Raw genomic sequence first — 26,286 nt, forward strand, 5'->3', positions numbered from 1 at the left:
GACGCCTATATATTGCACACATATATATGTTGCATAGATTTTATTTAGTTAAGCCATTCTAGCAAGCTTTGCCACCCCATCGGACGATTTCTCGATTTTGCCGCAAAATTGCATGCGATATTTTCGACGAATTGTATCCCAATCGACGACGTTGTCTATCCTCGAAATATTACTCAAGGAACTTTGACTGTTGGCCGGACTTAATTGAAGTAATGAAAAATTGACGCTGTCCTTTGTTCGTGGAATTATTCTGTTATTCTAAAAAGACGAAAGAGGAACAGATATAAAGACCTGAAATTATTTAATAAATTTTCGAAAATATCTGGAAATTAAAACTTTGGCATGTGTAATAATATGTATCCTCATAAATACGATAACATTAGTAAATTATAACATGTTTACAATATATAATTATTATATATATATATATATATATATATATATAATTATTATATATATATATATATAATAATTATATATATATATAATAATTATATATATATATATATAATAATTATATATATATATATAATTATTATATATATATATAATAATTATATATATATATATATATAATAATTATATATATATATAATTATTATATATATATATAATTATATATATATATATATATATATATATATATAATGCAGAATCACATGTTTACAATATATAATGAAGAAATTAAAATTTTCATATCCGTTTCTGCAATAAAGCACAAACGGATATGAAAATTTTAAACAGGCAAATATAATTATGAATCGAATCGATACGTCTGCAACAAGCATATCTGATATCTACGTACGCTGGAAAGTGGATATTTCGGAAAGTCTCTTTGATGCACATCGGGTTCCATGTAACCATGAGATCTGTCAATCTTTTGCCTTGCATTGCGTTTTCTTATACAGACACTCTTCAAATACTCCGTCCATGTAGTAATGAGATTTAACGGGGCTGGCGCGGTTTTTGTTCTTGAAAAAAAAAACAAGATCGATAATATAATAAAGATTTTTTTTCCAAATTTACAGAAGCGCATCAAAAGTCTCGCATCATAAATTTTCTATGGAAGTCTCCTGTCTCTGATCAAGGAATTACATGATAGTAGAAAGTAAGGAATTTAATTATCGCCATATAATTAGAAACGACAAAAAAACTTAAGTTTTATTTAATTTAAAATTTAAAATTTGAAGAGAGGGAGAGCAAGAAATTTTATGAAAATGTAAAAACTTATCTACTTACTTTTGCATCTTACGTATTAGTTTGCTGAGACCATACTTCCATTCGATATCACTCTGCGATATCACTTTGTGATACGTGTCGCTCATCATAGCAATTAATAAGTTAATCATCACTATGACGCTAACGAGCATATATAAGGAGAATGATATCTATGAAGGCGAAAATAATTATTTGTTACATACATATATGGATACATTCGACAGATAATGTGTAATATAATGTTGGTTCCTCACCTTGAAGAAATAAACCGTCCACCTTGGCTGCTGATTCCTTTTCAACGAAATTGTAAAGTCGTCGGTATCTTTTTTGCCGAAAATGGCGAAGAGAAGATTCTCTGTGATATTGATCGCACTAACTTTAACTGTGCAAACAGAAGAGAGAATCAATAAATTAAATGAATTCTCTTGATCAATAAGTTAATTTTACCTATCATATATACGCAGCTATATACGTTATTAAAAATTATAGATTTGTTCCTATGCTAATATACAGCGGTATAGTACAACTGAGTTGGTATGTGTTTATAACTAGTAGCAATTTTCAGATATATTGCATTTATGATTGCAAATTTCGCATTATTCTGATACGAAATAAAAATCATGTGTTACTATTATCGTCGTTTCATTCTGGCTATAAGCAGAAAAATCGCATAATATATATATATATGTATTTACAATTCTTGGATTATTAAAGTCTGTAAAGATTCATGCTGACGAGATAGTCAACTGTGTTATTCGTTTATTATTAAAATGTTTATTATTAAAATTGATCAATCAGAAGAAAAGTCAGCGAGCTTTATAAGATTTAAAACATGCGATGAGATGAATAGAGCAGTAGATTTCGATAACAGTAAAGTAATTGCGATGGTGTTCATATTAGAGAGATTACATATCGGTGAGAAAAGTTTTTCAACGCATTCAAATGTAAGATGGATGAGATGAATGCGGCTTGCAACGTGAGAACTGCATTTCGAGCCGTTTTTATGCACCCTGCGTAAAATAGGAAAATTAAAAAGAATCGACAGAGAAATGTTTTTTTCTGTCAAATTAAAAATGTTTAATAAAATAATAAGTTATTTTATAAAAATCGGATATATGGAATTCTTAAGTTACGTCTAGAATTTTTAAGTTTTTTTCTCCTTTCTAAATGCACATTTTATTTCTTGGCAATTTAAATTTTAAAGGAAATCAAATTCTAACTTATTTAAATTAAATATTAAAGTTTTATATTAAATGAACTAAATTATATAATATTAAATTAATTATTAAAGTAATATTTCTATTTTAAAAATAAGAATATTTAATTTCTTTATCGATCTTTTACATTCAATCTAAACTGTTTTACATGCAAATAGAATGAAGATTAGTAGATTCAAAACTAAAATTTGATTTTAAAAATTATATGTTCATTATCTACAGAAAAATATCCCTTTGCGAATCCATTTTAATTCAACCATTTCTAACAGGGTATACATTTTGATGATGCGTGCTGGCTGAACTTGAATGTGCGTATGATTGGAAGGTGAATCCAGTAGGCGCGCGTACAACTTTGTTCAACTTCACAATCGACGCATCAGCGAATATACAAGCTACACATCAAAATTATGTGTATATAATGAATGACACGAGCATCGACGAAGGCAATTCTAACATGATGTCGCGATTTCGCAGCCCTATATATATGGATACACATTTTATAGATATGTGTACCGAGCGCCGAATACGCAAGAATATCGTGAGCAATATGATGCAGACTTAATGATCGGTGCGTGCATCGCATTGCAAGAGAATCATTATATAATTGCGCTATATATATTATATATATATATATATATATATATATATATATATATGTATATAATCGATAAGACATTCCAGGCGGAAGAGAGAGAGATTAATAATTAATAATGTTAATGAGAGAGAGAGAGAGAGACTAACCGTCAAACGTGACGTGGAACGATCCCTATGCACACGGGTATTCCCCATGGTAGTCTCTAAAACGTGGTACAGGCAATCAATTAGACTATGGATCACAAGGAGCGGGTTCGCTAGCTTAATAATAACTGTACAAGCGAGGCAAGATCGAACTAGGCGTTTATTTTCAAAGGTATTGACACAAGGTTCTTCACGTAATACGCGATACTGCGATATGTACAAGTACATAAATGCATGCAATTTTGCAGCGCATTTAAAGCGGCGGATCCGCAAAAGCGAGAATCCTTTTCTCCTTCTGTGGCGAGAGCTACAAGAGAATATTGTCGGCGAATATATATGCCTCCTTCTCCAGTGTTTCCTTTTCGAAGTTCAAGCCCCAAGCAGCTTCGATTTCTCATTGACACCCTCTAAGGCTGCCAGTGGATTCGGCTCCGTCGATTCCTTGTTCTCTTCGACCGGCTTTTCCTCGACTTCCTCGCCGTACAAGTCTCTGTACTTGCGCCTGACGACCTCCCAGTCGACCACATTGTCTATCCTGACGGTATTCCTGAAGGATAATTGGCTCCCGAGTGGACTCAGGTGACTGACCGACAAAGTGACACTGTCCTTGTGCGCGATTTGTCTACCCTTCACTTTGGACAGCCATTTTGCTCCCATTCTAGAGCGAGGGGACATGCGATTGCCGATCAGGTTCATCAGAGAAGGCCGTTCTTTCTTCTTGTTGAAGCGTTTCTTGCAGAGCTTGCAAAAGTACGTGATCCATGTAGACAACAGATTCAACGGGGACGGTGCCGTGGTAGTCCTGTTACACGTCGAAAGTACGGAATTAGACACAATGACGAAAGACACGATGGCAAATCGTGCGATCGTTTGTTCCTTTCTTACTGTCTCCTCTTTCTTTTCTCTTATTTTCTTCTCTAGAACCATTTCTTTTTTCTTACCTGTGCATGTTTCGAACAAGCTTGCTCAATCCATACTTCCACTCGATGTCCGACTGAGCCTGTATCCGCTGATAGGTATCGCTCATCATGGCGATCAAGAGATTAATAAGCACCACCACCGACACCAACATGTAAATGCCGAAGGCGAGCTTGAAAAGGCTCTTCGTCCATTCGGGCTGGTTCAATTCTTTCTTGAAGTCTCCGTGCGTCGTCTGACCGAAGATGGCGAAGAACAACAACTCGACCACGTATATGGGATTTATCTTGACTGTAAATACGTATTAATAACGTGTCTCGTAAAAGTCTCGTGTAAATGCGCGCGAACGTATGCAAAGTTTATGCAAAGTTCTCTGCCACTGTTCAGATACATGCTAACGTTGCTACTACTTGAAAACGTCGAGAAATGAATCGATTTCAAGCCATACAAGGTACGTTTGCTGCAATTTGCATGAATTCTTTGATTCGTCAGAAAAGGTTCAGGTGTCCTAAGAGAACGAAATTCTTTTCTAACAGGACGGTTTCTAATTTTAAGCACATGAGACGTAAGAGGAACTGAGGAGATTGTGATGTATGTTTCGTGCAATCCCAACATATCCAAGGAACATCTGAAAAATTGAGATACCTTTAGATGAGATGCGTCCTTAGACGTTTGTGTTGTCAGTAATGTTATGTTATTATATGAGCTGTCCGCGTAAATGTTAGTTAAAGTTAACTGTAGCCTCTCAATTAACTCAAGTAGCCTCTCCATCCTACAGAAAAAAAATGCATAGGTTTTTTTTAAATTATAAGTCTTACATTTAACTTAAATTGATGTTTACAATAAAAGGCTCTGAAAAAGAGTTTCATCGCAACGAGTCGAAATTCTGTATCCTAGAAACGCGAAAATTATAATGTCGCGAATGAATGATCCAACATTCAATGAAGCATCGAGCGGATGTGGTGGGGTTTAACATTCGCAGGCATTATCTGGTCATGCCATGTGACGGAGAAGGATATGGTGGTGTCGACAAAATCACTTTTCATACTCATATCTGACATAAACAACATCAATTATGCATTCCTACGAGATTCACGAATCACATCGGGACTTTACTTACTTAGATGCTTAAAATGCTAGGCCGGTCGTCGCGCAAGGATCGATCCTTTATGGATGGTCTCGCTCGATCGTCGGGATTTGTGTCTGCGGTAGCGGTTTATAATTTTACGTAAAAAATTATTCGTGGCGAATGTTTGATGAGTAACTTCTGTACAGCGTTTTGTTTTTTTTTTTTTAAGTCTCTGTTAAGTACGTAATAGCGGAACTCGCGACTGTATCTGATCGCTCGTTTGCTCGCGCTGCCGTTCAGTATCCGTGGATGACGATGTTTACACAGGCGGATTTGGGTTCGTCGTCGCCGGTATCGTCGAGGCGTTGGAAGCCGTCTGCCCCTTCTCATCCTCATTCTCGTCCTCGTCGCTCTTCCCCTCCTTCTCCGCGTCTTCCTTCTCGGGTTCGTTGCCGGTCAGAGCGAGATACTTCTTCCTGATCGAGTCCCAGTCCACCACGTTTTCTATTCTGGTCGCTGTATTGAAGGAGAGCTGGCTACCCAGCGGGCTGAGGTGAACCACGGAGAGGGTCATGCTGTCCTTCGGACGGACTTGGCCCTTCTTAACCTTGGCCAACCATTTCGCGCCCATCTTCGATCTGGGCGATAAACGGCTGCCGTGCTGCAGCCCCATCATATGCACCAACGACGGTCGTTTACGTTTAGCGGCGCGCTGCTTACACAGCTTGATGAAGTACACCATCCAGGTGGTGAGCAAGTTTAACGGGGACGGAGCTGTGGTAGTTCTGCAACACGCAATTTCGCGGTTTCCTACACGGTGTGCTCCGTTAACCCCGTACTGCTTAACAGCGAGCTAGTTAAAGAACCGCCTCGAGTAGTATTGTACTTATACACGGTGTTAAAAAAAGTCTGGACACGGCCGAATATCTCGATAAGGAAGAGTTTTACTAGAAAGTGTTTCGGACGAAAGTTGTATGGCTTCGAAGAGGACATAACGTGGTACCATTGGTTTGATCTTGAAGAGCTACTTGAATATCCCATGAAGGTCACTTTCAATTTCTTAAATGGAACACTATATTTTTTATTGTATATTTATGTAGCTGACCTCGAGAGCTTTCTAAAACATTATAATTGAGTTAGTTTTCATGAAGTACTTTCCGAGTTATGAGGGTTGAAATCATTTCTTAATTTTACATAAACTATAAAATATCTTGTAAAATATTCATTTTTCGATTATCTTGCCTTAATACTTTTATGTACAAAATAATGAGAGGAATCAATTGGTGTAAAGAAAACACACAGTTGTTTCGAAAAAAAATGTAATTTCCAATTAACAATTACATTTTTTTTTCTTAAAAATAACGATGTGCTTTCTTTACATCAATTGATTCCTCTCATTATTTTGTACATAAAAATATATTGAAGTAAGATAATCGAAAAATGAATATTTTACAAGATATTTTACAATTTATGTAAAATTAAGAAATTAAGAATTAATAAATTAATAAATTAAGAATTAATAAATGGTTTCAAGCCTCATAACTCGGAAAGTACTTCATGAAAATTAACTTAATTATAGTGTTTTGGAAAGCTCTTGAAATAAGCTATAAGAATGTACAATAAAAAATGTAGTGTTCAATTTAAGAAATCAAAAGTGACCTACAAATAACTCTTCAAACGTCAAACAAATGGTACCACGTTATGTTCCCCTCGAAGCCATACAACTTTTGTCTGAAACACTTTCTAGTAAAGCCCTTCCTTATCGAAATATTCGACCGTGTCCAGACTCTTTTAACATCCTGTATAAAAGCGAACGACAACCGCGAACTATGCCTTATCAGACGCGGTAGATACGCGATGGACACGAATAGGAGCCGCGAAAGATCACGGTTACTTTATTTTTAACGTTCTCCGGGCCGCGGACGAGGTAAGAGATAATTCGATATGCTATTTTAACCAGCGCCCAGTTATCATATGCTTATCGCGCTCTTATTCGGGTCTTAAAAGATCGCGGGCTTACCTGTGCATGTTACGGATCAGTTTACTGAGTCCATATTTCCACTCAATGTCCGACTGCGCCTGTATCCGTTGATACGTGTCGCTCATCATGGCGATCAGCAGATTAATCAACACCACTACCGAGACCAACATGTACACGCCGAAGGTCAACTTGAAGAGGACCGAGGTCCACTGCGGCTGATTGTGCTCGACCTTCAGCTCGCCGTGGGTCGTTTGTCCGAAGACGGCGAAGAACAGATACTCGAAGGCGAGTATCGGATTCATCTTTACTGGAATTACGAGGCACACACACACACAAGACGTTTCTTGGTAGCTCTAAGAGCACTTTCTTTCTCCTTAGCTCATTGCCATTCGTGCCATTACAAATTCTGGCTACTACTGTGGGTACTCGCTATTTTATAATATATGAATGCACACGTGTGAGGTTCCATAACGAACGATCGAGCGAGCGGGCGAGCGAACAAACGAGCAAACGGAGGAACGAACATGCTCATGCATCTTTTTTTATATAGACTCTGGGCCATGCTCTGCAGCTGCGGCTGCGGACTAATGCGCTGGATGCATGCCATGACAATTTCTCATTGCAGACTGCAGCTTCATCGTCCAGTGCGTACACTGCCACTCGATCTTTCAGCACCTCGTCGCTCGAATTCGCCTTGCTTTTACAACCAATTGATTCATTTCTTTTTTTTTTTTTCTTTTCTATACATCTCGTCTCGCTAAAAGACGAAATTTCGATGGAAATTCTACGCGTTTCAGGACGAGCGAAGAGCGTCTTGCTAAACGGAGAGATGCGTTGCGTTTTTTTATCGATGCAGCTTCTTTCTCGAGGCAGCCAGTGGTCGAACGATCGGTTTAATCGTACAATCGTGCGTAACCGTGCTGAATGAGAGGGGGGAGGGGGGTCGCGGGTGGAGATTTTGAAACATACCGCACGTATGTTTGTAGTGGATAAAAAAAGATGCGGCATGCAGCTCGGAGAGGCACGCCCTCCTTGCGCAATTCTTCAGAGGTGAACGCGACACGTCGCGTTGCTTGCATGCAAGGACACGGGAGAGGAAGGGGAGAAATCTTGTCATGTCCGAAGGACGGAGTCCTGTCCAGTGCGGAGGAAAGTAAAAAAAAAAAGATACGCGAATACGAGCATTCTTTGTGGAATGGAAAACGTGGAATCCGTAAGCTCGATCTCTCGAAGAATCACACATAAACGTGCGTGCAGCTGATGCACATCATGAACTGAGAGACAACATCGGCGTTCAACTAGCATAGAACGATCTCTAAACAACCTACTAAATAACACAGGTAATATACAGATATGTAGAAATACATACGCACACGTACATACACATACGTGTGCTCTCATGTATGTACACATATGGACGTATACGTACAGCGAGACATGGGGATGCACACGGACAGAGGCTGTGAAAGAAAAACACGAGCACAATATGCTCCGGCCAATAATGCTAATCGATATCTAATCAATTGCGCAGACAGAACAAGTTGTCTGAGATCAATACAAGATATTCATTCGGTAAGCTGCGACGCGGACACGTAGTCCAGAGAACTAAGGAAAATACATTTTACGTAAAAAAAAAAGTTGAAAAAAAAATCCTTTCGAAAAAGCCTACAATTAAAAAAAAAATAATAACAATTTATATGACCCTTGCAATGTTACATTGTGTTATATGTGTGTGTGATATAACATATCCCTTCGTATTTATTATAATTCAGATATTCTTAACGAACACCCATCAATCGCTTTCTCTCCTCGTGTTTTTACTGTCGCTTCCGAATCGCAGCATACGAGATGAACGAAGAATAACGTCGGGCGTTGCTCTATCTTTTCTGTCTTCTCTTTTTTTTTTTTTTCATTCTTTTTTTTTCATCATATCAGGCAGCAGTCTCAGCAGACAACATACACGCACACACACACTGGCCAAATGCACGATGCAGACGAGACGACACCGAGATGGACCGTGTCCTGCATTCAGTTTCGCACGTGCGATTGTTGTTTAGGTCGCTTTCCGTTCGGTTGCTTCCGATTAATCTTTCTCAACCAGCAAAACTTACTATCTCTGTCGTTATCGTCACAACACTCATTCTTTTTCTTGTAGCGGCCGTAGCGACGAGGAGGCGCCGTTGATGGCGTCTCCATCATCCATTCCGTAACATTGGCCATATCTATCATTGTAATTCATTCGATTATGATTTCGTATCGTTCCGCGTGCCTCTGAGTATGATCGATATAAAGCAGACTTGCTTTTCGAATCTCGATAAATAATAATTGCGAAAAGTGTCTAACGCGCGAATTGACCACAGCATCCACGGTGACTTTTTTTCGAGAATCGGGGATAAATTTAGCGAATGGGTGAGGAGAGAAATGTTTCTTCCATAAACTGATATAAAAACTAGTCGCTGAAACCCGCCAAATTCACGCAAGAGTTTCGCTTTAGATTTCGACGTCACCTCGAAATCTAAATTCATCCAGAGATTATACCAGCTTTCGAACTCTCGATATAAACTGACTCTAGGAGTGGAAGGGAAGTTACCAATTTTACAGAAAGAGTAAAGGGAACTGTGTCGTTATTTTGGTACCCACGCGAATTAGCACCTGCGTGGGCGAAAGCACGGTCTACATCCTGTTCATAGAACCAGTACCGCGTCCAAGCGATTGCCAATCTAAGATCTAGCCCTACGTATTTACGTATCTACGTAATGTATCTACGATATCTACAATATACAATATATGTGTGCGCATATATTCATATATGTATATGTATATATGTCTTATAGATGGAAAGAGCTGTAAAAAATACAATTACTGCGCCACTAGCTTTCGATTGGCGTCAAATTGTACAGTAAAAAGAAAAGAGATCGATTGAAGAAAGGGGAAACGTGGAAAATATGAATCTCGAACTTACCGTCCTCGAATATCTTTCTCGGTTTGCTTTCCTCCGCGCGCACCTCCTGCAAGTTTTGATGGTTCTTGAAGGCCTGATTGAGCGCGACGAAGTGCATGGAGAAGCCGAAGACGAAGATGGCCAAGACCGCGAGAAATCTCGCGAGATCCTTCATAAGATTACCGATAATGATCGCCCATGGCCCGAATAAGTGGTGGAACGACAGAAAGTCCAGTATCTGCACGCAAGCTAGAAGGAAACTGAGGGCAAAAAGCTGGTTTCTCAGGTAGAGCAGGGTCGGCCAGTACAGTTTGTTGATCATTACGAATCCCATCAGGTGAAACGCCACGCCGAATATACCGAAGAGCAGCACCGCTAGCTTGATCCAGCCCAGACCGCTCTTGTCGCTAGGATTCGTCAGCTCGAACAGCAACAGGCCCGATAGCATCACCAGCAGGCACCACTCGTACCAGTACGGTATCAGAGTCGCTCTCATCACTACCGGATAGATCGGCGTGATGCCGACCAGCAGCAGAAAGATCATCAGATAGATGTGCGACGTGAGATACGACATAAACTTGATGATGGGCACGTTATTGTACTTGTGCCCGAGTGGAAGAGCGAATACTACCCAAACGGGCGGGCAGATGATGAAGGAGATGAACAGCAGGATTGTCCGGAATGCGTTCCAGTTCAAACTACCCTGCCAAAGTTCCTGCAGGTAACGCTGCACCACCGTGTGCGCGATTACCTCCTTCTGCTCGTTCTCGATCAGCACGTCCAGGAACTCGACGTTTCGACGATCCATCGACGTCAGGATCTTGCCGGCCGAATCGGCGCCTGCCGCCAGAGCAAGCAGTTCGGTAGCCATGGTCTCGCACTGTTTCCCGGCCGCGATCAGATCCTTGGCCCGCTCCTTCTCCTTCTCGGAGAGTTTCATGTAGATATTGGACAGCTTGGCCGCCGTGTCCACCGGTGCGGGCGACACCAGAACAAATTCCTCTATCGGCTTGTTGTTGTGACTCTTGCTGCAGACCATCATGTTGTAGACAAACTGTAAATCCAACAGTTTACTCGAATTAAAAAGAGCGGAATCGAGCAAAGCAAGAAGATTTTTATGATCTCATGATTCTTGACATTAATCATCCATAATCATCATTAATTGATTAAATAACTTCAATTCTTTTTTATCGTGTATTCTATTTATATATAAATATTTTTTATATAGATTATTAATCATTAAAAATTTCGAATAATTACAATAAAAATTTCTAATAATTTTATAATCTTATAATTATATAATCTTTATAATTATAATTATATAATCTTATAATTATAATCTTATAATTATATAATCTTTAATTATATAATCTTTATATAGATTATTAAATTAGATAATTTATTTCTATTTTTTTTAATGAAATTATAATTGCAGTATGACATTTTAAATTCTTTTACGTTATCTTATAATTAAATTCTCCAATCTACTTCAAGTTGCGGCAAATAAATACAGATAAATATCATGTTTTATGGATAACTCCAGACTTTGATTCGCAGTACTTCGTTTAATTGCTGTGAAGCTTAATTAATCGTATTACGGTAAAGTTTTCTGCAACAGCACGACTGCAGAATTTTATGCAATAGAGATACTGATCTTGTTTCAAAATTATTTGAACTGAACGCGTGTATTATCAATAAATTTTTGATCACGAAGTCGGCGCAACTGCACTTCGCGTGTGTACCTAACATTAAAGCGCAGATTTATTAGTTCGATTTACCGACTTTGTCTGAGAAAATTAGTAAACTTTCTAAATGTCGTGCATCTCTCGATCCACAAATGCTTCATGAATTTTCAAAGTATAATACTTCGTCCCCAATATAATTCTACGAAATAATTGTTATATGATGCTGTGTGACTTTACGATGAAAAGAAGTCTTTAAATTAAATCGTGATATCCGCGATGGAAACTTTTTCATGGATATAAAATTAAAAAAATATATACATAATTTCAAATAAAATAATTTAAATATGTTATTAATTTATATAACACATTATTAAAAGCGCACTGAGAAAAAAATCTGTTTGCATTAATTAGAATTCTGGTAGATTCAACCAGTATATCTGTTGGAAAATGGACGAACCAGAATTTTTGTAGGAATTACCAGATAAATCTGATTAATTTCTTCCTGTTAAATTTTCTGGTTAATAATATTAAACTCACCAGTATCAAGTCGTCTAAAATTTTTTCCATCTAATCTCAAAAGTCTGTTTATTATTCTGAATTCCAACATGATTATTGGATAAAGTCGATCCAGATTATTGAATAAATTATTTTAAATTCAGTTTGTTAAAAAGTAAACTGATAAACAGTGATGCAAGAATTAAATATTATTTAATTACTCGCACTGAGAAAAAATCTGGTTGCATTAATTAGAATTCTGGTAAATTCAACCAGTATGTCTGTTGGAAAACGAACCAGAATTCTTGTAGGAATTACCAGATGATTATGGTTAATTTCTTCTTGTTAAATTTACCAAATTTTCTAATTAATAATACTAAACTCGACAGCACCAAGTCGTCTAAAATTTTCATCTAATCTCAATTTTTCATCTAATCTCAAAAATCTGTTTAATATTCTGAATTCCAATAAGATTATTGGATAAATTCAATCCAGATTATTGAATAAATTATTTTAAATTCAGTTTGTTAGAAATTAAACTAATAAACAGTGATGCAAGAAGAGGATGCAGCTCAAACACACACAATCAGAGAGCTAGCGTCCTCTTTCTGATACTACTGTTCGTAAGAGAAAAAAAATATACATATTTTGGATTTAATGTTAATATTGTTTCTTTATATACATTTTATGGCAAATTAAATACGAGTTAAGTTAAGAGTGGCTCACCGCCTAGCAAGCAAAGAAATTAATGTAACAAGAAATTTTATAGATCCAACCAGAAAATACTAATCAAATCCTTATAGTAAAATCCAGGATTGGGTAATAATTGGTTGATTTGTTAAAAGTTAAAAAAAAGTTAAAAAGTTAATAATTTTTAACTCAACTTAATTATTTTAAAAAAAGTTAACTTTTAACTTTAACTAGTTATTTTTAAAACTCATAAACTTAAACTTATTAATTTTCCCCCCAAATTTATTTGATGATTCATATTATTATTATTTAGAGTAATCTAATTTTAAAATTACAATCTAATTTAATATAAAGTGAAATAATGCTTTTCAAAATTTTAACTTTTATCTTAACTAACGTTAATTTAATCTTAACGTAACTTTTATTGAGTTAATTTTTTATTTGTATAACTTTTAACATAACTAAATTAATTTTTTAACCTATTAACTTTAACTTAATTTAGTTTAAAAAAAATATAAACTTACCCAACCCTGGTAAAATCTATTAAATGTTCTAGTTATAAAAAATCGAGTCTTATCATGGTAACTAGAAATTCTTATTTGATTTAACCAAAATGCCTTCAATCATATACATCTTGTTGGTACAATCAAACGACTTTTCTCAGTGCGTATTTATACTTTACGTATTTTTACAATCGTCATATTGTAAGCTATAAAATCTGTAACTAATCAAAAAAAAATTCCCAAATTCAGAAATTGAAATGATGTTTGAAGAAGCCTCCTGTTGAGAAAGTTTTTCCTCAGACTTCCCAAGTTCCATTCAGCTTATCGATTACAAGTGTTCTTTCTTACCCTTTTATCTTCCATCAGGGCGTATGTATCGTGCTCTTTCTCCATGAGATACTTGAGTACATCGTTGTGACCCTCGGATGCAGCGAACCAGATCGGCGCGCAGCCAAGATTCGTCTCGCTCTTCGGGGATGCCCCGCTCTCTACGAGCAGTCTCACCACGTCAAGATAACCGGCGCGTGACGCGCAATGCAATGGCGTCCAGCCGTTCTTGTCGGTCGCGTTTATTTCCGCCCCCTGGCCCAAGAGGACCTCCACCATTTGATAATGACCGTGGGTCGCCGCGATGTGTAATCCCGTTTTGCCATAACGGTCCGCGCTGTGCAGCAACTCCGCCGATCTGCTCAACAATAGGCCCACGACAGTTATGTGGCCGCCGAAACAGGCCAGATGCAGGGGGTTCCATCCGTTCTCCGTCGTCGCTGCGTCCACCTTCAAGTTTTCAAGACGATGTAAATTTAATTTTCTCAATTTTGAAATTCATTCTTATATATTCGCGTAGATCCTCGTAAAAAGTAGCGATTAAATCACTTAACTCTTTAATTTCTTCGACTAACTATGTGTGAGCATCGTTAGAATATATTACTTATTGTTAGATATTTTATAATATACTTTTTATCCGAGTAATGCCACAAATTAGGTTTATATTAAGCTGATGAATTAACTGACCTTTTGTAAAATATCAAAAAAAAATTCATACCCAATCGAAAATTTTATTCAATTACCTGAACTCCGGCAGAATTGAGAAGAAGCCGCACGACGTTCTCGTTTCCAGAATAAGCGGCGAGATGAAGAGGAGTCATGCCCGATTCGGCTCCCAATTCTCCTACCAGAGATCCTCCGGTTGGTGGGTCAGATTTTACAGTTCCAGGTATATGAGTCAGTAATTCTCTAACCGTATCTAGAAACAATTAAAGATTGATTTGTTAATAGCTTATTTGCTATAAACATGTAAAAACGTTGCGTAAAAAAATCTTGCACTAGTGTAAGTTTGTTCAGTTTTCTGTTACTGGGATCAGAATCTTCTTATTAATAAAATATCAAAGTTATTTTAATTAAATATTTAATTTAATTCAACATAATTATTAGTAATATAATATAATTATCGTTAGTATAACGACCATGATTCCATAAATAAACATGATATTGCTACTGTCTTTTGCTCACCAGCTTGCCCGAAGTAAGCGGCAACGTGAAGCGCTGTGACGCCAAGTTTCTTGCTAACTATTCTAAGAGACTGCGACGATCTCATCACTTCGAGTACCTGGCCATGGCCATACTCAGCCGCCAGATGAACCGCGGTGAAACCCGCGCGATTCTCGTCGGAGCAGGATGCTCCGGCCCTAACCAAGACCTTCACCACCTCGGCGTGTCCACCTTCCGCCGCCAGCTGCAACGGTGTCGCGTCCGTCAATTTATTTCTGGCAGTTATCACGCCCTGTCTATCGAACTTCATCAGTTCCTCGATCACCCGAACGCTGCCTTGCATCGCGGCGATGTGGGCGCAAGTGTTGCCGTCCTTGGTGCAGGCCATCACGAGACTGGGATGCCTCTGCAGAAAGAGTTGCACCACTTCGGCGAAGTTGTTCATAGCCGCGGCGTGGATCGGTTTCTGTCCCTGATCGTCCGTGGCGTCTATATTGGCACCGAGATCCAGTAAAAGTTTGCAGACCTCCAACTGGCCGGCTCCCGCCGCCAGGTGAAGGGGAGTCTGCTTCCTGAGGGTGAGCACGTCTATCGCAGCGCCGTGATCCTGGATGAGAAAACGAACGAGATGCGTGTAACCGTTCATAGCGGCCAGATGCAGGGCGGTTCTTCCCACGCGGGACTTGGAATTTATGAAAGCTTTGTTCGCCAACAGCGCGTCGCACACTTGCAAGTAGCCGTGTTCCGCGGCTAAATGCAGAGCGGATCTACCCTCGAGATCGAACACGTCGACTCTACCGTGATTGGCGAGGAGAGTCGTCACCAGTTCCATGTGGCCTCGATTGGAGGCGATCAGCAACGGCGTCCAACCCACAGCGTTCTGTCGGTTCAAGGCCTTTTGCACATCCGTGGACGACATCCGACTGATCATCTCCTCCAGGATCTCGTTGTTGCCCGCGAGAGCACAATGATGGAAGGCAGTTTCCTGGGCCTGTTTGGTTTGCAACGAGACATCCGCGCCACTGTCGAGGAGAGCACGTACAACGGCGCGATCGTCACCAGGGACGATGACCTCCGAAGGTTCGATCTGAGCGGCGTAATGAAGAGCGCTGGCACCATCATTGGTTAGGCTGTTCACGTAGGCGGTTGCCACTTCCGGACCTTTCGTGTCCTTTACAAATTCTATCAAGTGCCGAACCACATCCGCCTTGCAACCCCTGCAGGCTAAGTGCAAAGGCGTCTCTCCGTTCTGTGAGGAAAATCAGTGTCTCAAAATATAATAGAAGCAAGTTTAATTATTGCGCGTAAAAAATTTAGCGTCTATTTTGACACTGAGATATCTTTGAGAAAATAATGCATGTGTATCACTTATTTTGATGTAAGTAATATTGATTATTGTTCCTTATATTGATGTAAGTGTATTGATGTAAGTAATATTGCACTGAAAAAAGAATCTGGTTGCATTAATTAGAATTCTGGTAGATTCAACCAGTATGTCTGTTGGAAAATGGACCAGAATTCTTGTAGGAATTACCAGATGAATCTGATTAATTTCTTCCTGTTAAATTTACCAAATTTTCTGGTTAATAATACTAAACTCGACAAACACTAAGTCGTCTAAAATTTTTTTCATCTAATCTCAAAAGTCTGTTTAATATTCTGAATTCCAACAAGATTATTGGATAAATTCAATTTAGATTATTGAATAAATTATTTTAAATTCAGTTTGTTAGAAATTAAACTGATAAACAGTAATGCAAGAAAAGGATGCAGCTCAAACACACACAATCAGAGAGCTAGCGTCCTCTTTCTGGCAGTACTGCTCGTAAGAGAAAAAAATATACTTTGGATTTAATGTTAATACTAATTCTTTATATACATTTTATGGCAAATATTGAATACGAGTTAAGTTAAGAAGCAAGCAAAGAAATTAATGTAACAAGAAATTTAATAGATTCAACTAGAAGATACTAACCAAATCCTTATAGTAAAATCGATTAAACGTTTTAGTTATAAAAAAATCGAGTATTGATAACTAGAAATTCTTGTTTGATTTAATCAAAATGTCTTCAATCATATACGTCTTGTTAGTACAATCAAACGATTTTTCTCAGTGTGATGATTATTGTTTCTTACACGCGATACTTAATTATTGAACTGTTTAATTAATATAACATTTTATATTAAAAAATACATTTTGTAATTAAAAATCTTGTGGACGTACTTTTGACTTAAACATAGGATCTCCCCCATCTTCGAGAAGCAAAAGGAGCGTCGCTAAATTCCCGTGACTGGCTGCCACGTGGACGGGGGTTTGGCCGTCGTCAGTTGTCAAATTGGGTCCTGCTCCGGATTTCAGTAACATCAGAGCGCATCTGTCACCGTCGATCACCCTGGCGGCTATGTGAAGTGGAGTTTCCCGAAGTTTTCCACCCCTCACGTGCACTTCCGCACCGTATCCTAAAAGCGTTTCCACGACAGCCGGTTTGGCACTTTCCACGGCTATGTGGAGTGCCGTGTAATTATCGTTAGTTATCGCGTCCACCTGTCCATCAAACCCGAAGAAGTGGAAAATGTAAGATAAAATTTAATCAGATAAAAATATTTTTCAAACTTGGAATGAATTATAATATTTATTCTTGACCTAATTTCTCTAGCAAAATTCTGGCGATTCTAATATATTAATAATAATAGATATATATTAGGTGTATAACTAAGTTCCCGCTGCTCATAATTGAATGGCTCCAGCTGCAAATGTAGTGAAGTTAGGCATTTGTCAATAAAATTGAGTGCGCAAAGATTCATTTTTTGTGAAAGGGATATTTTTTGAATCGATGTAAAATGAAACGTGATAAGTTGTTTTTTCGACATACACTTCTTCACTGCTTTGATTTAAATAAAACTGCAGCTGAAGCTCATCGATTGATTTCTGAAACAGTCACAGCTGACCGCTACCAACAACAATTATACTGATTGAATGATGAAGTGATGCGAAAAGGGCCAGTAATCGATATAAAGTGATTCATTTGCATGACAACGCGCGACTTCACGTTGCAAGAATCATAAAAGAAACACTATTGGAGCTCGAATGCGAAGTTCTCCCGCACCCGCCTATTCTCCAGACTTGGCCCCATCGGATTATCACCTTTTCCTTTTCCTTGATTAATATATTAATTCATTTTCTTATTGAAATAAATGCATTTTTCAAGCAAGAAAAACGGCGGGAACTTAGTTATACACCTAATATATAGAATTAAGAATTAAGAAATATGTGGATGGTATTCATATATTATATTATATTTACCGGGAGAAAATTAATTTCACATATGATGACTTACCTTCTCTCCACGTTGCAGCAAAGTGCTAATAATACCCACGTGACCGTACTTTGCAGCCGTATGAATAGATCTAGCCCCACGTTTATTTGGCATGTGCAGATATACGCCCTTCTTGAAGAGCATAGTGGCACATTCCGAGTGCCCGTTCAGCGATGCTATATGCATCAGAGTCGAGCCGTCCTTCGTTCTTTCGAAGATACTCGCTTTGAATTTATCGGCCAGCAGCTCGATGATGGAAGCGTGGCCGTTCTCCGCGGCCAGATGCATCGGCGTTCGATCCTGATGATCCGTGATGGACGCGGAGGCTCTGACACCGTAAAAATATTTCACCAAGGTTTCGTCACCTTCGGCGCTCGCTATATGTAACGCCGTTTGCCCATCGCCCTGAAATAAATGCTGCACGCTGAGATTTCTCAAGTAGAATTACATACATGTGTTGTTTCTTTCATCACACGTAGAAAATCATACAGAGACTCGAGTTTATATATTTTGATCTAAAAAGTTAGGAAAAATGTTCACTTTTGTATTTGCACTGAATTGGTACAAATGAAAAAATACGTTTAGTGAGATTGAGATTATTAATAATAATTAATTTGCATTTTAACGATTAATCGTCATCTTGTTTCCCGTCATTCATTGTCTTGTACGTGAGAATAGAAATTCCTACGAGCAGCTAATGCTGGTAGCTTCTCTTAATACGTGTCGTCGTTGACTGAAAATTTAATCCTGTCTACGATATTATCCTTGCTCGACGCAGTGCGACAGTTGATCTCATTACGCATGCATGCCCTGGTATATGTGTCCACAACTTTTTTTTGTGACGCAATTAAGACCTTTGCGCTGCTGGTCATATTATTACGCGCCGGCAAGAGAAAGGTTAAAGATCGTAAAATAATTTTGTAAGGGGTGAATACAATTAGAATAATCTGAAAAATGTTTTCATAAATTTCACAAGAAAGTTCTGTCTTGTTCTCATTTGGGTCACAAAAGTGAGTAAACTTGCTGTTCTTTCTACTAATATTTGCAAGTCACAATTTGTAAGTCACTCCAATATCGTATATGATCGATTTCCCGTCGAGTTTTATACTCAATTTGCTCGCTTTAAAGCTAGAGTGGAATTGATAAACCGCGGTATACATAATATTTGATGATTTGTGTTATATGTGTAGCTTCTTCGCAAATTTTCTCGTAAATCTTGTATCAAATTTCTATCGATTTTAATTAGAAATTAATTGAATCATAAAAAAATATCTCGTCACATATTGATACGTCTAAAATTCTTGAAATTGCTCATGTAGAAAAGATGAAAGAAATAATTCTCCCCAACTGTGATTAAGAAAAAATGATTAAGAATTGCGCATAACAGTTTGTCGAGGAACGATAAAAAGTTCGCATCGCGACCTACAATTTGCCTTAAAAGTACTTGCGTAATCGCCAAAGTTCGAACGACACGGTCCGATTACCGGCTTCAATTTTCCGCTTCATTTCGGATCTTCGTGCTTTAACGTACATTTAACGTAATTTAACGTACATTTTGCATGTCGACGGGGGCGCCGTAATCTACCAGGATCCGCACCATGTCGATGTCTCTTCTTCTAGCGGCTAAATGCAGCGCAGAATCACCTGCTGGCGTGGTGGCCCGAAGCTGATCAGGCGCTTGCTGCGCCAAAAGTTCCCGGCACATTGACTGATTGCCAGCCTCGACTGCCAGCAAAAGTGGTATCTTTCCTTTCTGCGACGAGAAATGAGATTTGGGAAGAGTTATTTGAAAATGAAACATTTTCCTCCGGAAAGAAAGGCTCGTGGTATGCGAATAATTACGCGATGTGCTTTGTGAAAACGGAGAAGGAATTTTAAAAATGACGTAAACGTGAAAAGAAAACACATTACAATTCATTTTTATATTTAAAAGTAATTACCATGTAATTAAATGTCTTATAAAATTCAAGGAATAACGTTTTATTTCGCTTCATCATCTATGTTTCTTTTTAAATTTTAAAACATATTTTATTTTATCATCCATGCTTCTTTTTAAATTTTCAAACATACTTCATTTTATCATCTATGTTTCTTTTTAAATGAAACATAAATGTTCTCGAGTTGCAGAAAATCATTTGTAGAAAAATTCATAAAAATTCAAAAGAAACATTTATATTAATCATGCAAACTGTTGGAAAGGCGAAAGGTGTCTGGAGGTATTATTTCTCATATAAGACATCTCTCGACAGGTACTATCGTGACAGGTGACACGAACATTTTTCGTGTTCGTCCGAAACATCTAAATATGCGCATCTCGTCTCGATATATCATGGCTATTGTTTCTTTTTTTCCTGCTGACGGCGAGGATCACCGGGGCTGTCGGCGACCGCCGACGCCTCCAGGATCGGTGGCGTCGTACTATCGCGACGGGGATGTGTGACAGAGAGCAAGAGAGAGAGAGAAGGAAAGAGAGACAGGGTGGAAAAAGCAAGCTGGAGAAGAGTTATGGCGTCGTTTGGTACCAGGTAGCGATCTCTCGGCAGGCGGCACCTGTCACGCGAGAAACGCGAAATGGGAGCATCGTGCCGCGGCTTATTGCAGAAAGACCTCTATCTTCCGAAACTTCTATTTGAAGTTTTGGGGCCACGAATTTACCGTGGTGTCGCACGATTGAAATTCGCCCTGGATGATACCGAGATGATCGAGACTCGACAGTAATGTTCGGAAAACTCCCGAAAAAAAGGCGCATTTTATCGGCGTTTATTGGGTTGCACAAGTTTGTGAAATAATGCTGCCCATATTAGACTTACCCCGTCGACCTTTAACCTGATGTCCCGTCCGGCAGCGGCCAGTAGAGCTCGTAGAATCGACGTCGCGGTGCCTGTTTGTCTTGACGCCACCAGATGAACCGCCGTTTGTTGTCTCGGCTACGTATGTTTCACGAAATTATAGACATTTCATGTGAGATCGCTTAAGGATGTTTTGTATCTATTTTCAAAATATCGAGAATTTAATGAAAATTGTACAGAATGTCCTTACATAAGTTTAGAATCTTCGGTACAATTTTTAAATCGATTCACTAAAACGTTCACAAGTTACAAGGATTTTAATTTGCACCGAATTAACATGTGTTCTTATGGGAAACGTATAACCACGTCGATTCAAGTGACAAAAACACATGGAAATAATATTCAGAACTTATTTAAAATTTGCAAAAGTTTAGATACAGAGGAAATATTTGGTCAAATAATATTATACAAGTACTAACTGGTTAAAAAGATATTAAATATAATTCAATGAAATTAACCATGTATCTGTTACAAGGCGAAATTCTCTGCCAAAAGTTAATCATTTCGATTAACAAAATTCGGAATATTTCAGTAAAAACGCAATAAATATTAAAAAATACATCTCTAATATTCCACACAATTTCTTACTCAAAATACGCCAAAAATAGATATATTCGTCAATATTGATTTTCAGCTACTTTTTGCTGGGATTGTATATACAAAACATCCTTAAATACAATAAATTTGACATACAATAAATTTGACATAATTCAACCATTCTTTAACCATTATTAATTATTATTAAATAAATATATTAATAAATTTTAATAAATTATTATTAAACCAGTCTTTAACCATTATTCTTGACATTGAAATAGAGTCCAAATAAAGTAGTCACAGAATTTATCCTGCATTTCGATGTCTAAAGAAATGCAAAATCAAATAACAAAATTAAATTATTTGAAATTATGCAAAGAATGTGAATCTATATTATATAAAATAATATTTCTTTCAATATTACGCTAAATCTTGCAATAAAATTCTTTGAAATTTCTTTCTAAATATTACAAGAATAAATATTTATTCGTACTCCTCCTGTAGCGTAGGGATCAACGCCTCTCTTGGACAGCAACAATTTAACAACGTCCTCCCTCGAATACATAGCAGCGATATGGAGAGCATTGTAATTATCCTGCAAAAACCAATAAAACATCTTATATTCCAGAAAGTGTTTATCTCTCAGAAAATCTTAAACTTGCTTAATTATAAAATTAACGTCATTTTATTTTCCTTCCCAAAAATCAATATAATATTTTCAATTAGTTGCATAATTAATTATTTAATTCTTTATATCTATTCTTTTATGTTTAATGCTTATGAAAAAGCGATATTTAAGAAACACGATATAATTAGCTCGATTATTTCGTTGAGTCATGACGGAATTTTATGAAGATGGAATAATAAAAATCGTAAAAATTTTGCTCTGCCGCACCCACAAATTCGAGTTAGCCTTTAATGATAGATGTCAGACTTTCGATCACGTGTATCATGTATTAGCATGCTATTCGAAAATTATATCAGAATCGTGGGAGTGGTAGGCAGTAAATCAATAGCAGTGAGTACATAATGTCTTGCATGTGCTTACAAAGTGATGCTCTAGCATAATTAATGCTCATCTCTGCAATGCCTTTTTACGAAACACGTCTAATATGCATTGCAAGTAACAGAAATGATGCTAATTATGCTGTTGAAATATTTATTTTTCTACATAATAAATTTTCCTTATAAAAGAATTAATATAATATAAGAGAATTAATTAATATGAGAGAATTATTATCTTTGTTCATCTAAATAAATATAATATAAGAGAATTAATTAATATAAGAGAATTATTATCTTTGTTCGTCTAAATAAATAATTAAATATGATACATTACATATGTTTATATGCATAACATTTTCTATTCTGGAGACTTTGAATAACGCAATTGATGACTGCATGCCATGAAACGTCTACAGTTAGTGATCAAGCCGCAATCTGTACTAATGTAAGGCAAGTCATTCTTGACTTATTGTTAGCACAGATGAGAAGAGGGGGAAATAAGTCGAGGGAACGATTGCGTGAAGAAGGGCCAAGGTTAAGGAAGGGTTAAGGGACTTGGGTTTACTGATCAAATGAATAAGACAGGCACTCTTGCAAAGAGGTAGCCCATCAACTCTAGAAAGTAGGTTAGCCCATCAACTTCAACGAAAAAACGGTTCTTGGAATAGATTGAAGTCGAATCTTTAGAGTTAGTCATGAAAAAATTTTAACTGCAACTGGCATTTTGTACCTGATAAAAGATTAATTATATAGCGCTTATAAAGTGTAACCTTCTAAGAGGCATTGAAAATGTTCCCGATAAGACTGAGTGTAATAGATTCGAGTTCGAAATGTATATTATTAATGCTACGGTATTGTATATTATTAATGTTACTGCAACGGTTTTCACGTCTGATGGAGAGGGTCAATTATAATAAAGCGCTTAGTGCAACCTTCTGCGAGTCATGGGAAATGCCACCGGAAGGACTTTGCCTTATTTATTTCTTAACACGTGTATGTACCCCTCTTGCTTATTCGGTCAATAAACATAAGCTCCTCGACCTTGGCCCTCCTTCACGCAATCTACCCCTTCTTCCAGTTCCAGTGACTTGACTTAGCACAAATTGCCTGATCATTAGGTGTACTTTTCACGGCACGCGTCACCTTTGCAGCTATTACGTGTCAGTGCCACGTAATTCTAACACAAAAATTTATCGCGACGGTAATGAATAGGCAAGAGGCAATGAATCAAATGTTTTCTTTTCAGAGGGAGTATTTTTCCAAAAAAAAAATTACCTCTTTTATATTTATTTTCCCTTTTACGAAACTGTAGAATTCATACTTTTTTTAATTTATCAAAGAAATAAACAACTTTCTTGATTATTAAACGTGATCATGGGGTACTTGCATTGTTTCTGGCGGTCACGTCGGATCCGAGCTCGATCATCCGATCGAGCAGCGCGCTGCGATTGTCCTTCACTGCGTACATCAATGGTGTCATCCCCGTCATCTGTGAATCAAAATAAAAGTCTTCATCTAGGATCATACAAATCTGTGATAAAATGTGTCCTTTTGCAATCCAAGATTTCTCGCCAGAATTTTCTAAGAATAAATCGCGCGAGAGATTTATTTTTCTTCGCGAGAACTACTTTTTCTTTTCGTTCGACTACCTTTCTCATTTGAGTACATTAATTTTTTTTATACTACACTGAGGAAAAAATTATCTCGAAATAAAAAAATTTTAGTTAACTCAAGAAAGCTATTTATTCGGTGGGTACTAATCACGTATTTACTTGTATTCAAAACGTCCGTTTGCTTAAGTTAAGTATTTATTTACATACGTTTAACAAATATAATTTTTAATTAAATATTTTTATTTTAATTTTACAAAATATTTATTAAAATGCATTTTTTATTCCCAAAAATTGTAAATTTTTTAATTTTAAAAATAAATTATTTAATTTAATAAATTATAGTATACATTTTACGAAAATAGTATTTAAATATAAAAAATATATAAATGAAAATAATGTACTTAATATAACATGCATATTTAATTAAAATTAAATGCTTTTGCTTAAACGAAATAAACAATTCCTTGCATTTGAAGCAAAAGTTTCAGGAAAACAAATTTATTTGATTTAAAAAAATTTTTCCCTCAGTGTAAAAACTCTCTTCCCAATCATATCAATCGTATCGATGAAACTGACCGGGTCCAGAACACCGGCGAGCGGGACGATGAAGCCATCCTCCCCCGCACTTTGCACCGTCTTCTCCAGAGATTTGAGCAGCTGGTCCACGGGGGCCCACTCGCCGCGAGCCGCCAGGCCCCTTCCCTGGCGGTCGCTCCAGCGGAGCTGGGCTTGCTTCCGGGCTGCGACGGCTCTCCTCCGGCCGCAGCCCCATTACTTCCGGTCGAGGCCGAACCACCATCGTCCTTCCCGCCCGACGGGCTCTCCTCTTTGCTGGAGGGATTCTTCTTGTCGTCCTTGCCTCCCGGTGGCTTCTTGCTGTTACTGCTCATGCTATGCTACGATCCCTTCGCGAGCATGATTCGCTCAAGTGTCCTCGCGTTCGAACTGCCATCGTTACGGTACCGAACAGCGAGGAAAACGGCATAATAGATACTTCTCGTTTGCGACGTGGAACCTTGGTAGTGTTATTCACTTTATTTTTTTTCGAACTTCCGCTAATGATTCCTTATCGTGGTATTTCTCGTATATATTGACAGTGGATTTCCGGTAATTCGATTCAATATTCGTAGTAAGATATGTAATAAAAAAAAAAAAAAAAAAAAAAAAAAAAAAAAAAAAAAAAAAAAAAAAAAAAAAAAAAAAAAAAAAAAAAAAAAAAATGTAATGAAAATATTCGATTAATATTTCTATAAGTATTATATAAACGTAACACGAGTAAATGCCCCTTAGTTAATTGGGTAAGACGTAACGACTTCTATCGGATATATTCTTCCTCGCGTTTCGTGCGGCAATATCGTCCTGGCACAAATGACAGATTTTCGCATGATTCGACACTGCTAATTATTTTATTATTCGAATGAAAATATATTAACGATACCAAGAGCAAGAATGTTAACGGCACGGTTAGTCTAGCAATTCTGAAGACGCTACGTAGCCGAGAGGGTTGAAGAAGAGAGAGGGTTGCTTTTCCTTCGAGCCCTGGCGGGATCGACCAATCGCCGACTCGTTCTCGGTGTTTCATTAGGGTAACGTTGCACCAATACTTGCTCACCCCCGATCTGCACGGATTGCAAACCTCTCGCACACACACGGGCCAATCTCGTGGTAGGCCGTGCTAGTCGACGAGTTGGTAGCAGCTAAGGAAATCAGGCAAGAGGTGGTGGTTCGGGTCGAGGAAGGGCGAGAGTCGCGGAGGGGCTGTTATGGCTGCCGTCGACACGCGACTTCCGGACCAGCCTGGCAGGCACGCTATCCGTCTATCTCGAGTCCACCGGACTCTGCCACGGACTCTGAATAAACGTCCCTCGATTCCTTTTCCCTTTCGCTCGCTCGAGACTAGAAAGACTTGCTCGTGCGTGATCTCTATTTTTCGCTCTCCCGATACATGCTTCGCAGATGTATACTTTCGGCGTGCAGAAAAATGCCGCGTGATAAGAATTTGATGATAAATTACTTAAT

General features: G+C 37.7%; 2 protein-coding genes across 2 annotated transcripts; both read right to left on the minus strand.

The window, feature by feature from the left end:
- Positions 1 to 5: 5 nt before the first annotated feature.
- On the minus strand, positions 6 to 25,157 carry LOC105248553 (serine/threonine-protein phosphatase 6 regulatory ankyrin repeat subunit A). The gene is given in 16 exon segments (XM_025411233.1): positions 6 to 258; positions 806 to 971; positions 1,240 to 1,388; positions 1,473 to 1,600; positions 10,104 to 11,136; positions 13,804 to 14,232; positions 14,526 to 14,701; positions 14,968 to 16,195; positions 17,171 to 17,491; positions 18,285 to 18,668; positions 19,816 to 20,016; positions 21,074 to 21,190; positions 22,143 to 22,244; positions 24,042 to 24,143; positions 24,844 to 24,965; positions 24,968 to 25,157. Coding segments are annotated over 16 exon segments (5,058 nt in total). The 3' UTR covers positions 6 to 48.
- Positions 4,891 to 8,770, minus strand: LOC112638841 (short transient receptor potential channel 4-like). The gene is made up of 2 exons (XM_025411235.1): positions 7,181 to 8,770; positions 4,891 to 5,945 (listed from the first exon to the last, which is right to left on the minus strand). Exons 1-2 carry the CDS (start codon positions 7,441 to 7,443, stop codon positions 5,480 to 5,482), a joined length of 729 nt encoding a protein of 242 aa, XP_025267020.1. The 5' UTR covers positions 7,444 to 8,770; the 3' UTR covers positions 4,891 to 5,479.
- Positions 25,158 to 26,286: the final 1,129 nt, after the last annotated feature.

Source organism: Camponotus floridanus, unplaced genomic scaffold (genome assembly GCF_003227725.1).
Source record: "Camponotus floridanus strain SB8 unplaced genomic scaffold, Cflo_v7.5 scaffold384, whole genome shotgun sequence".
NCBI classification, from domain to species: domain Eukaryota; kingdom Metazoa; phylum Arthropoda; class Insecta; order Hymenoptera; family Formicidae; genus Camponotus; species Camponotus floridanus.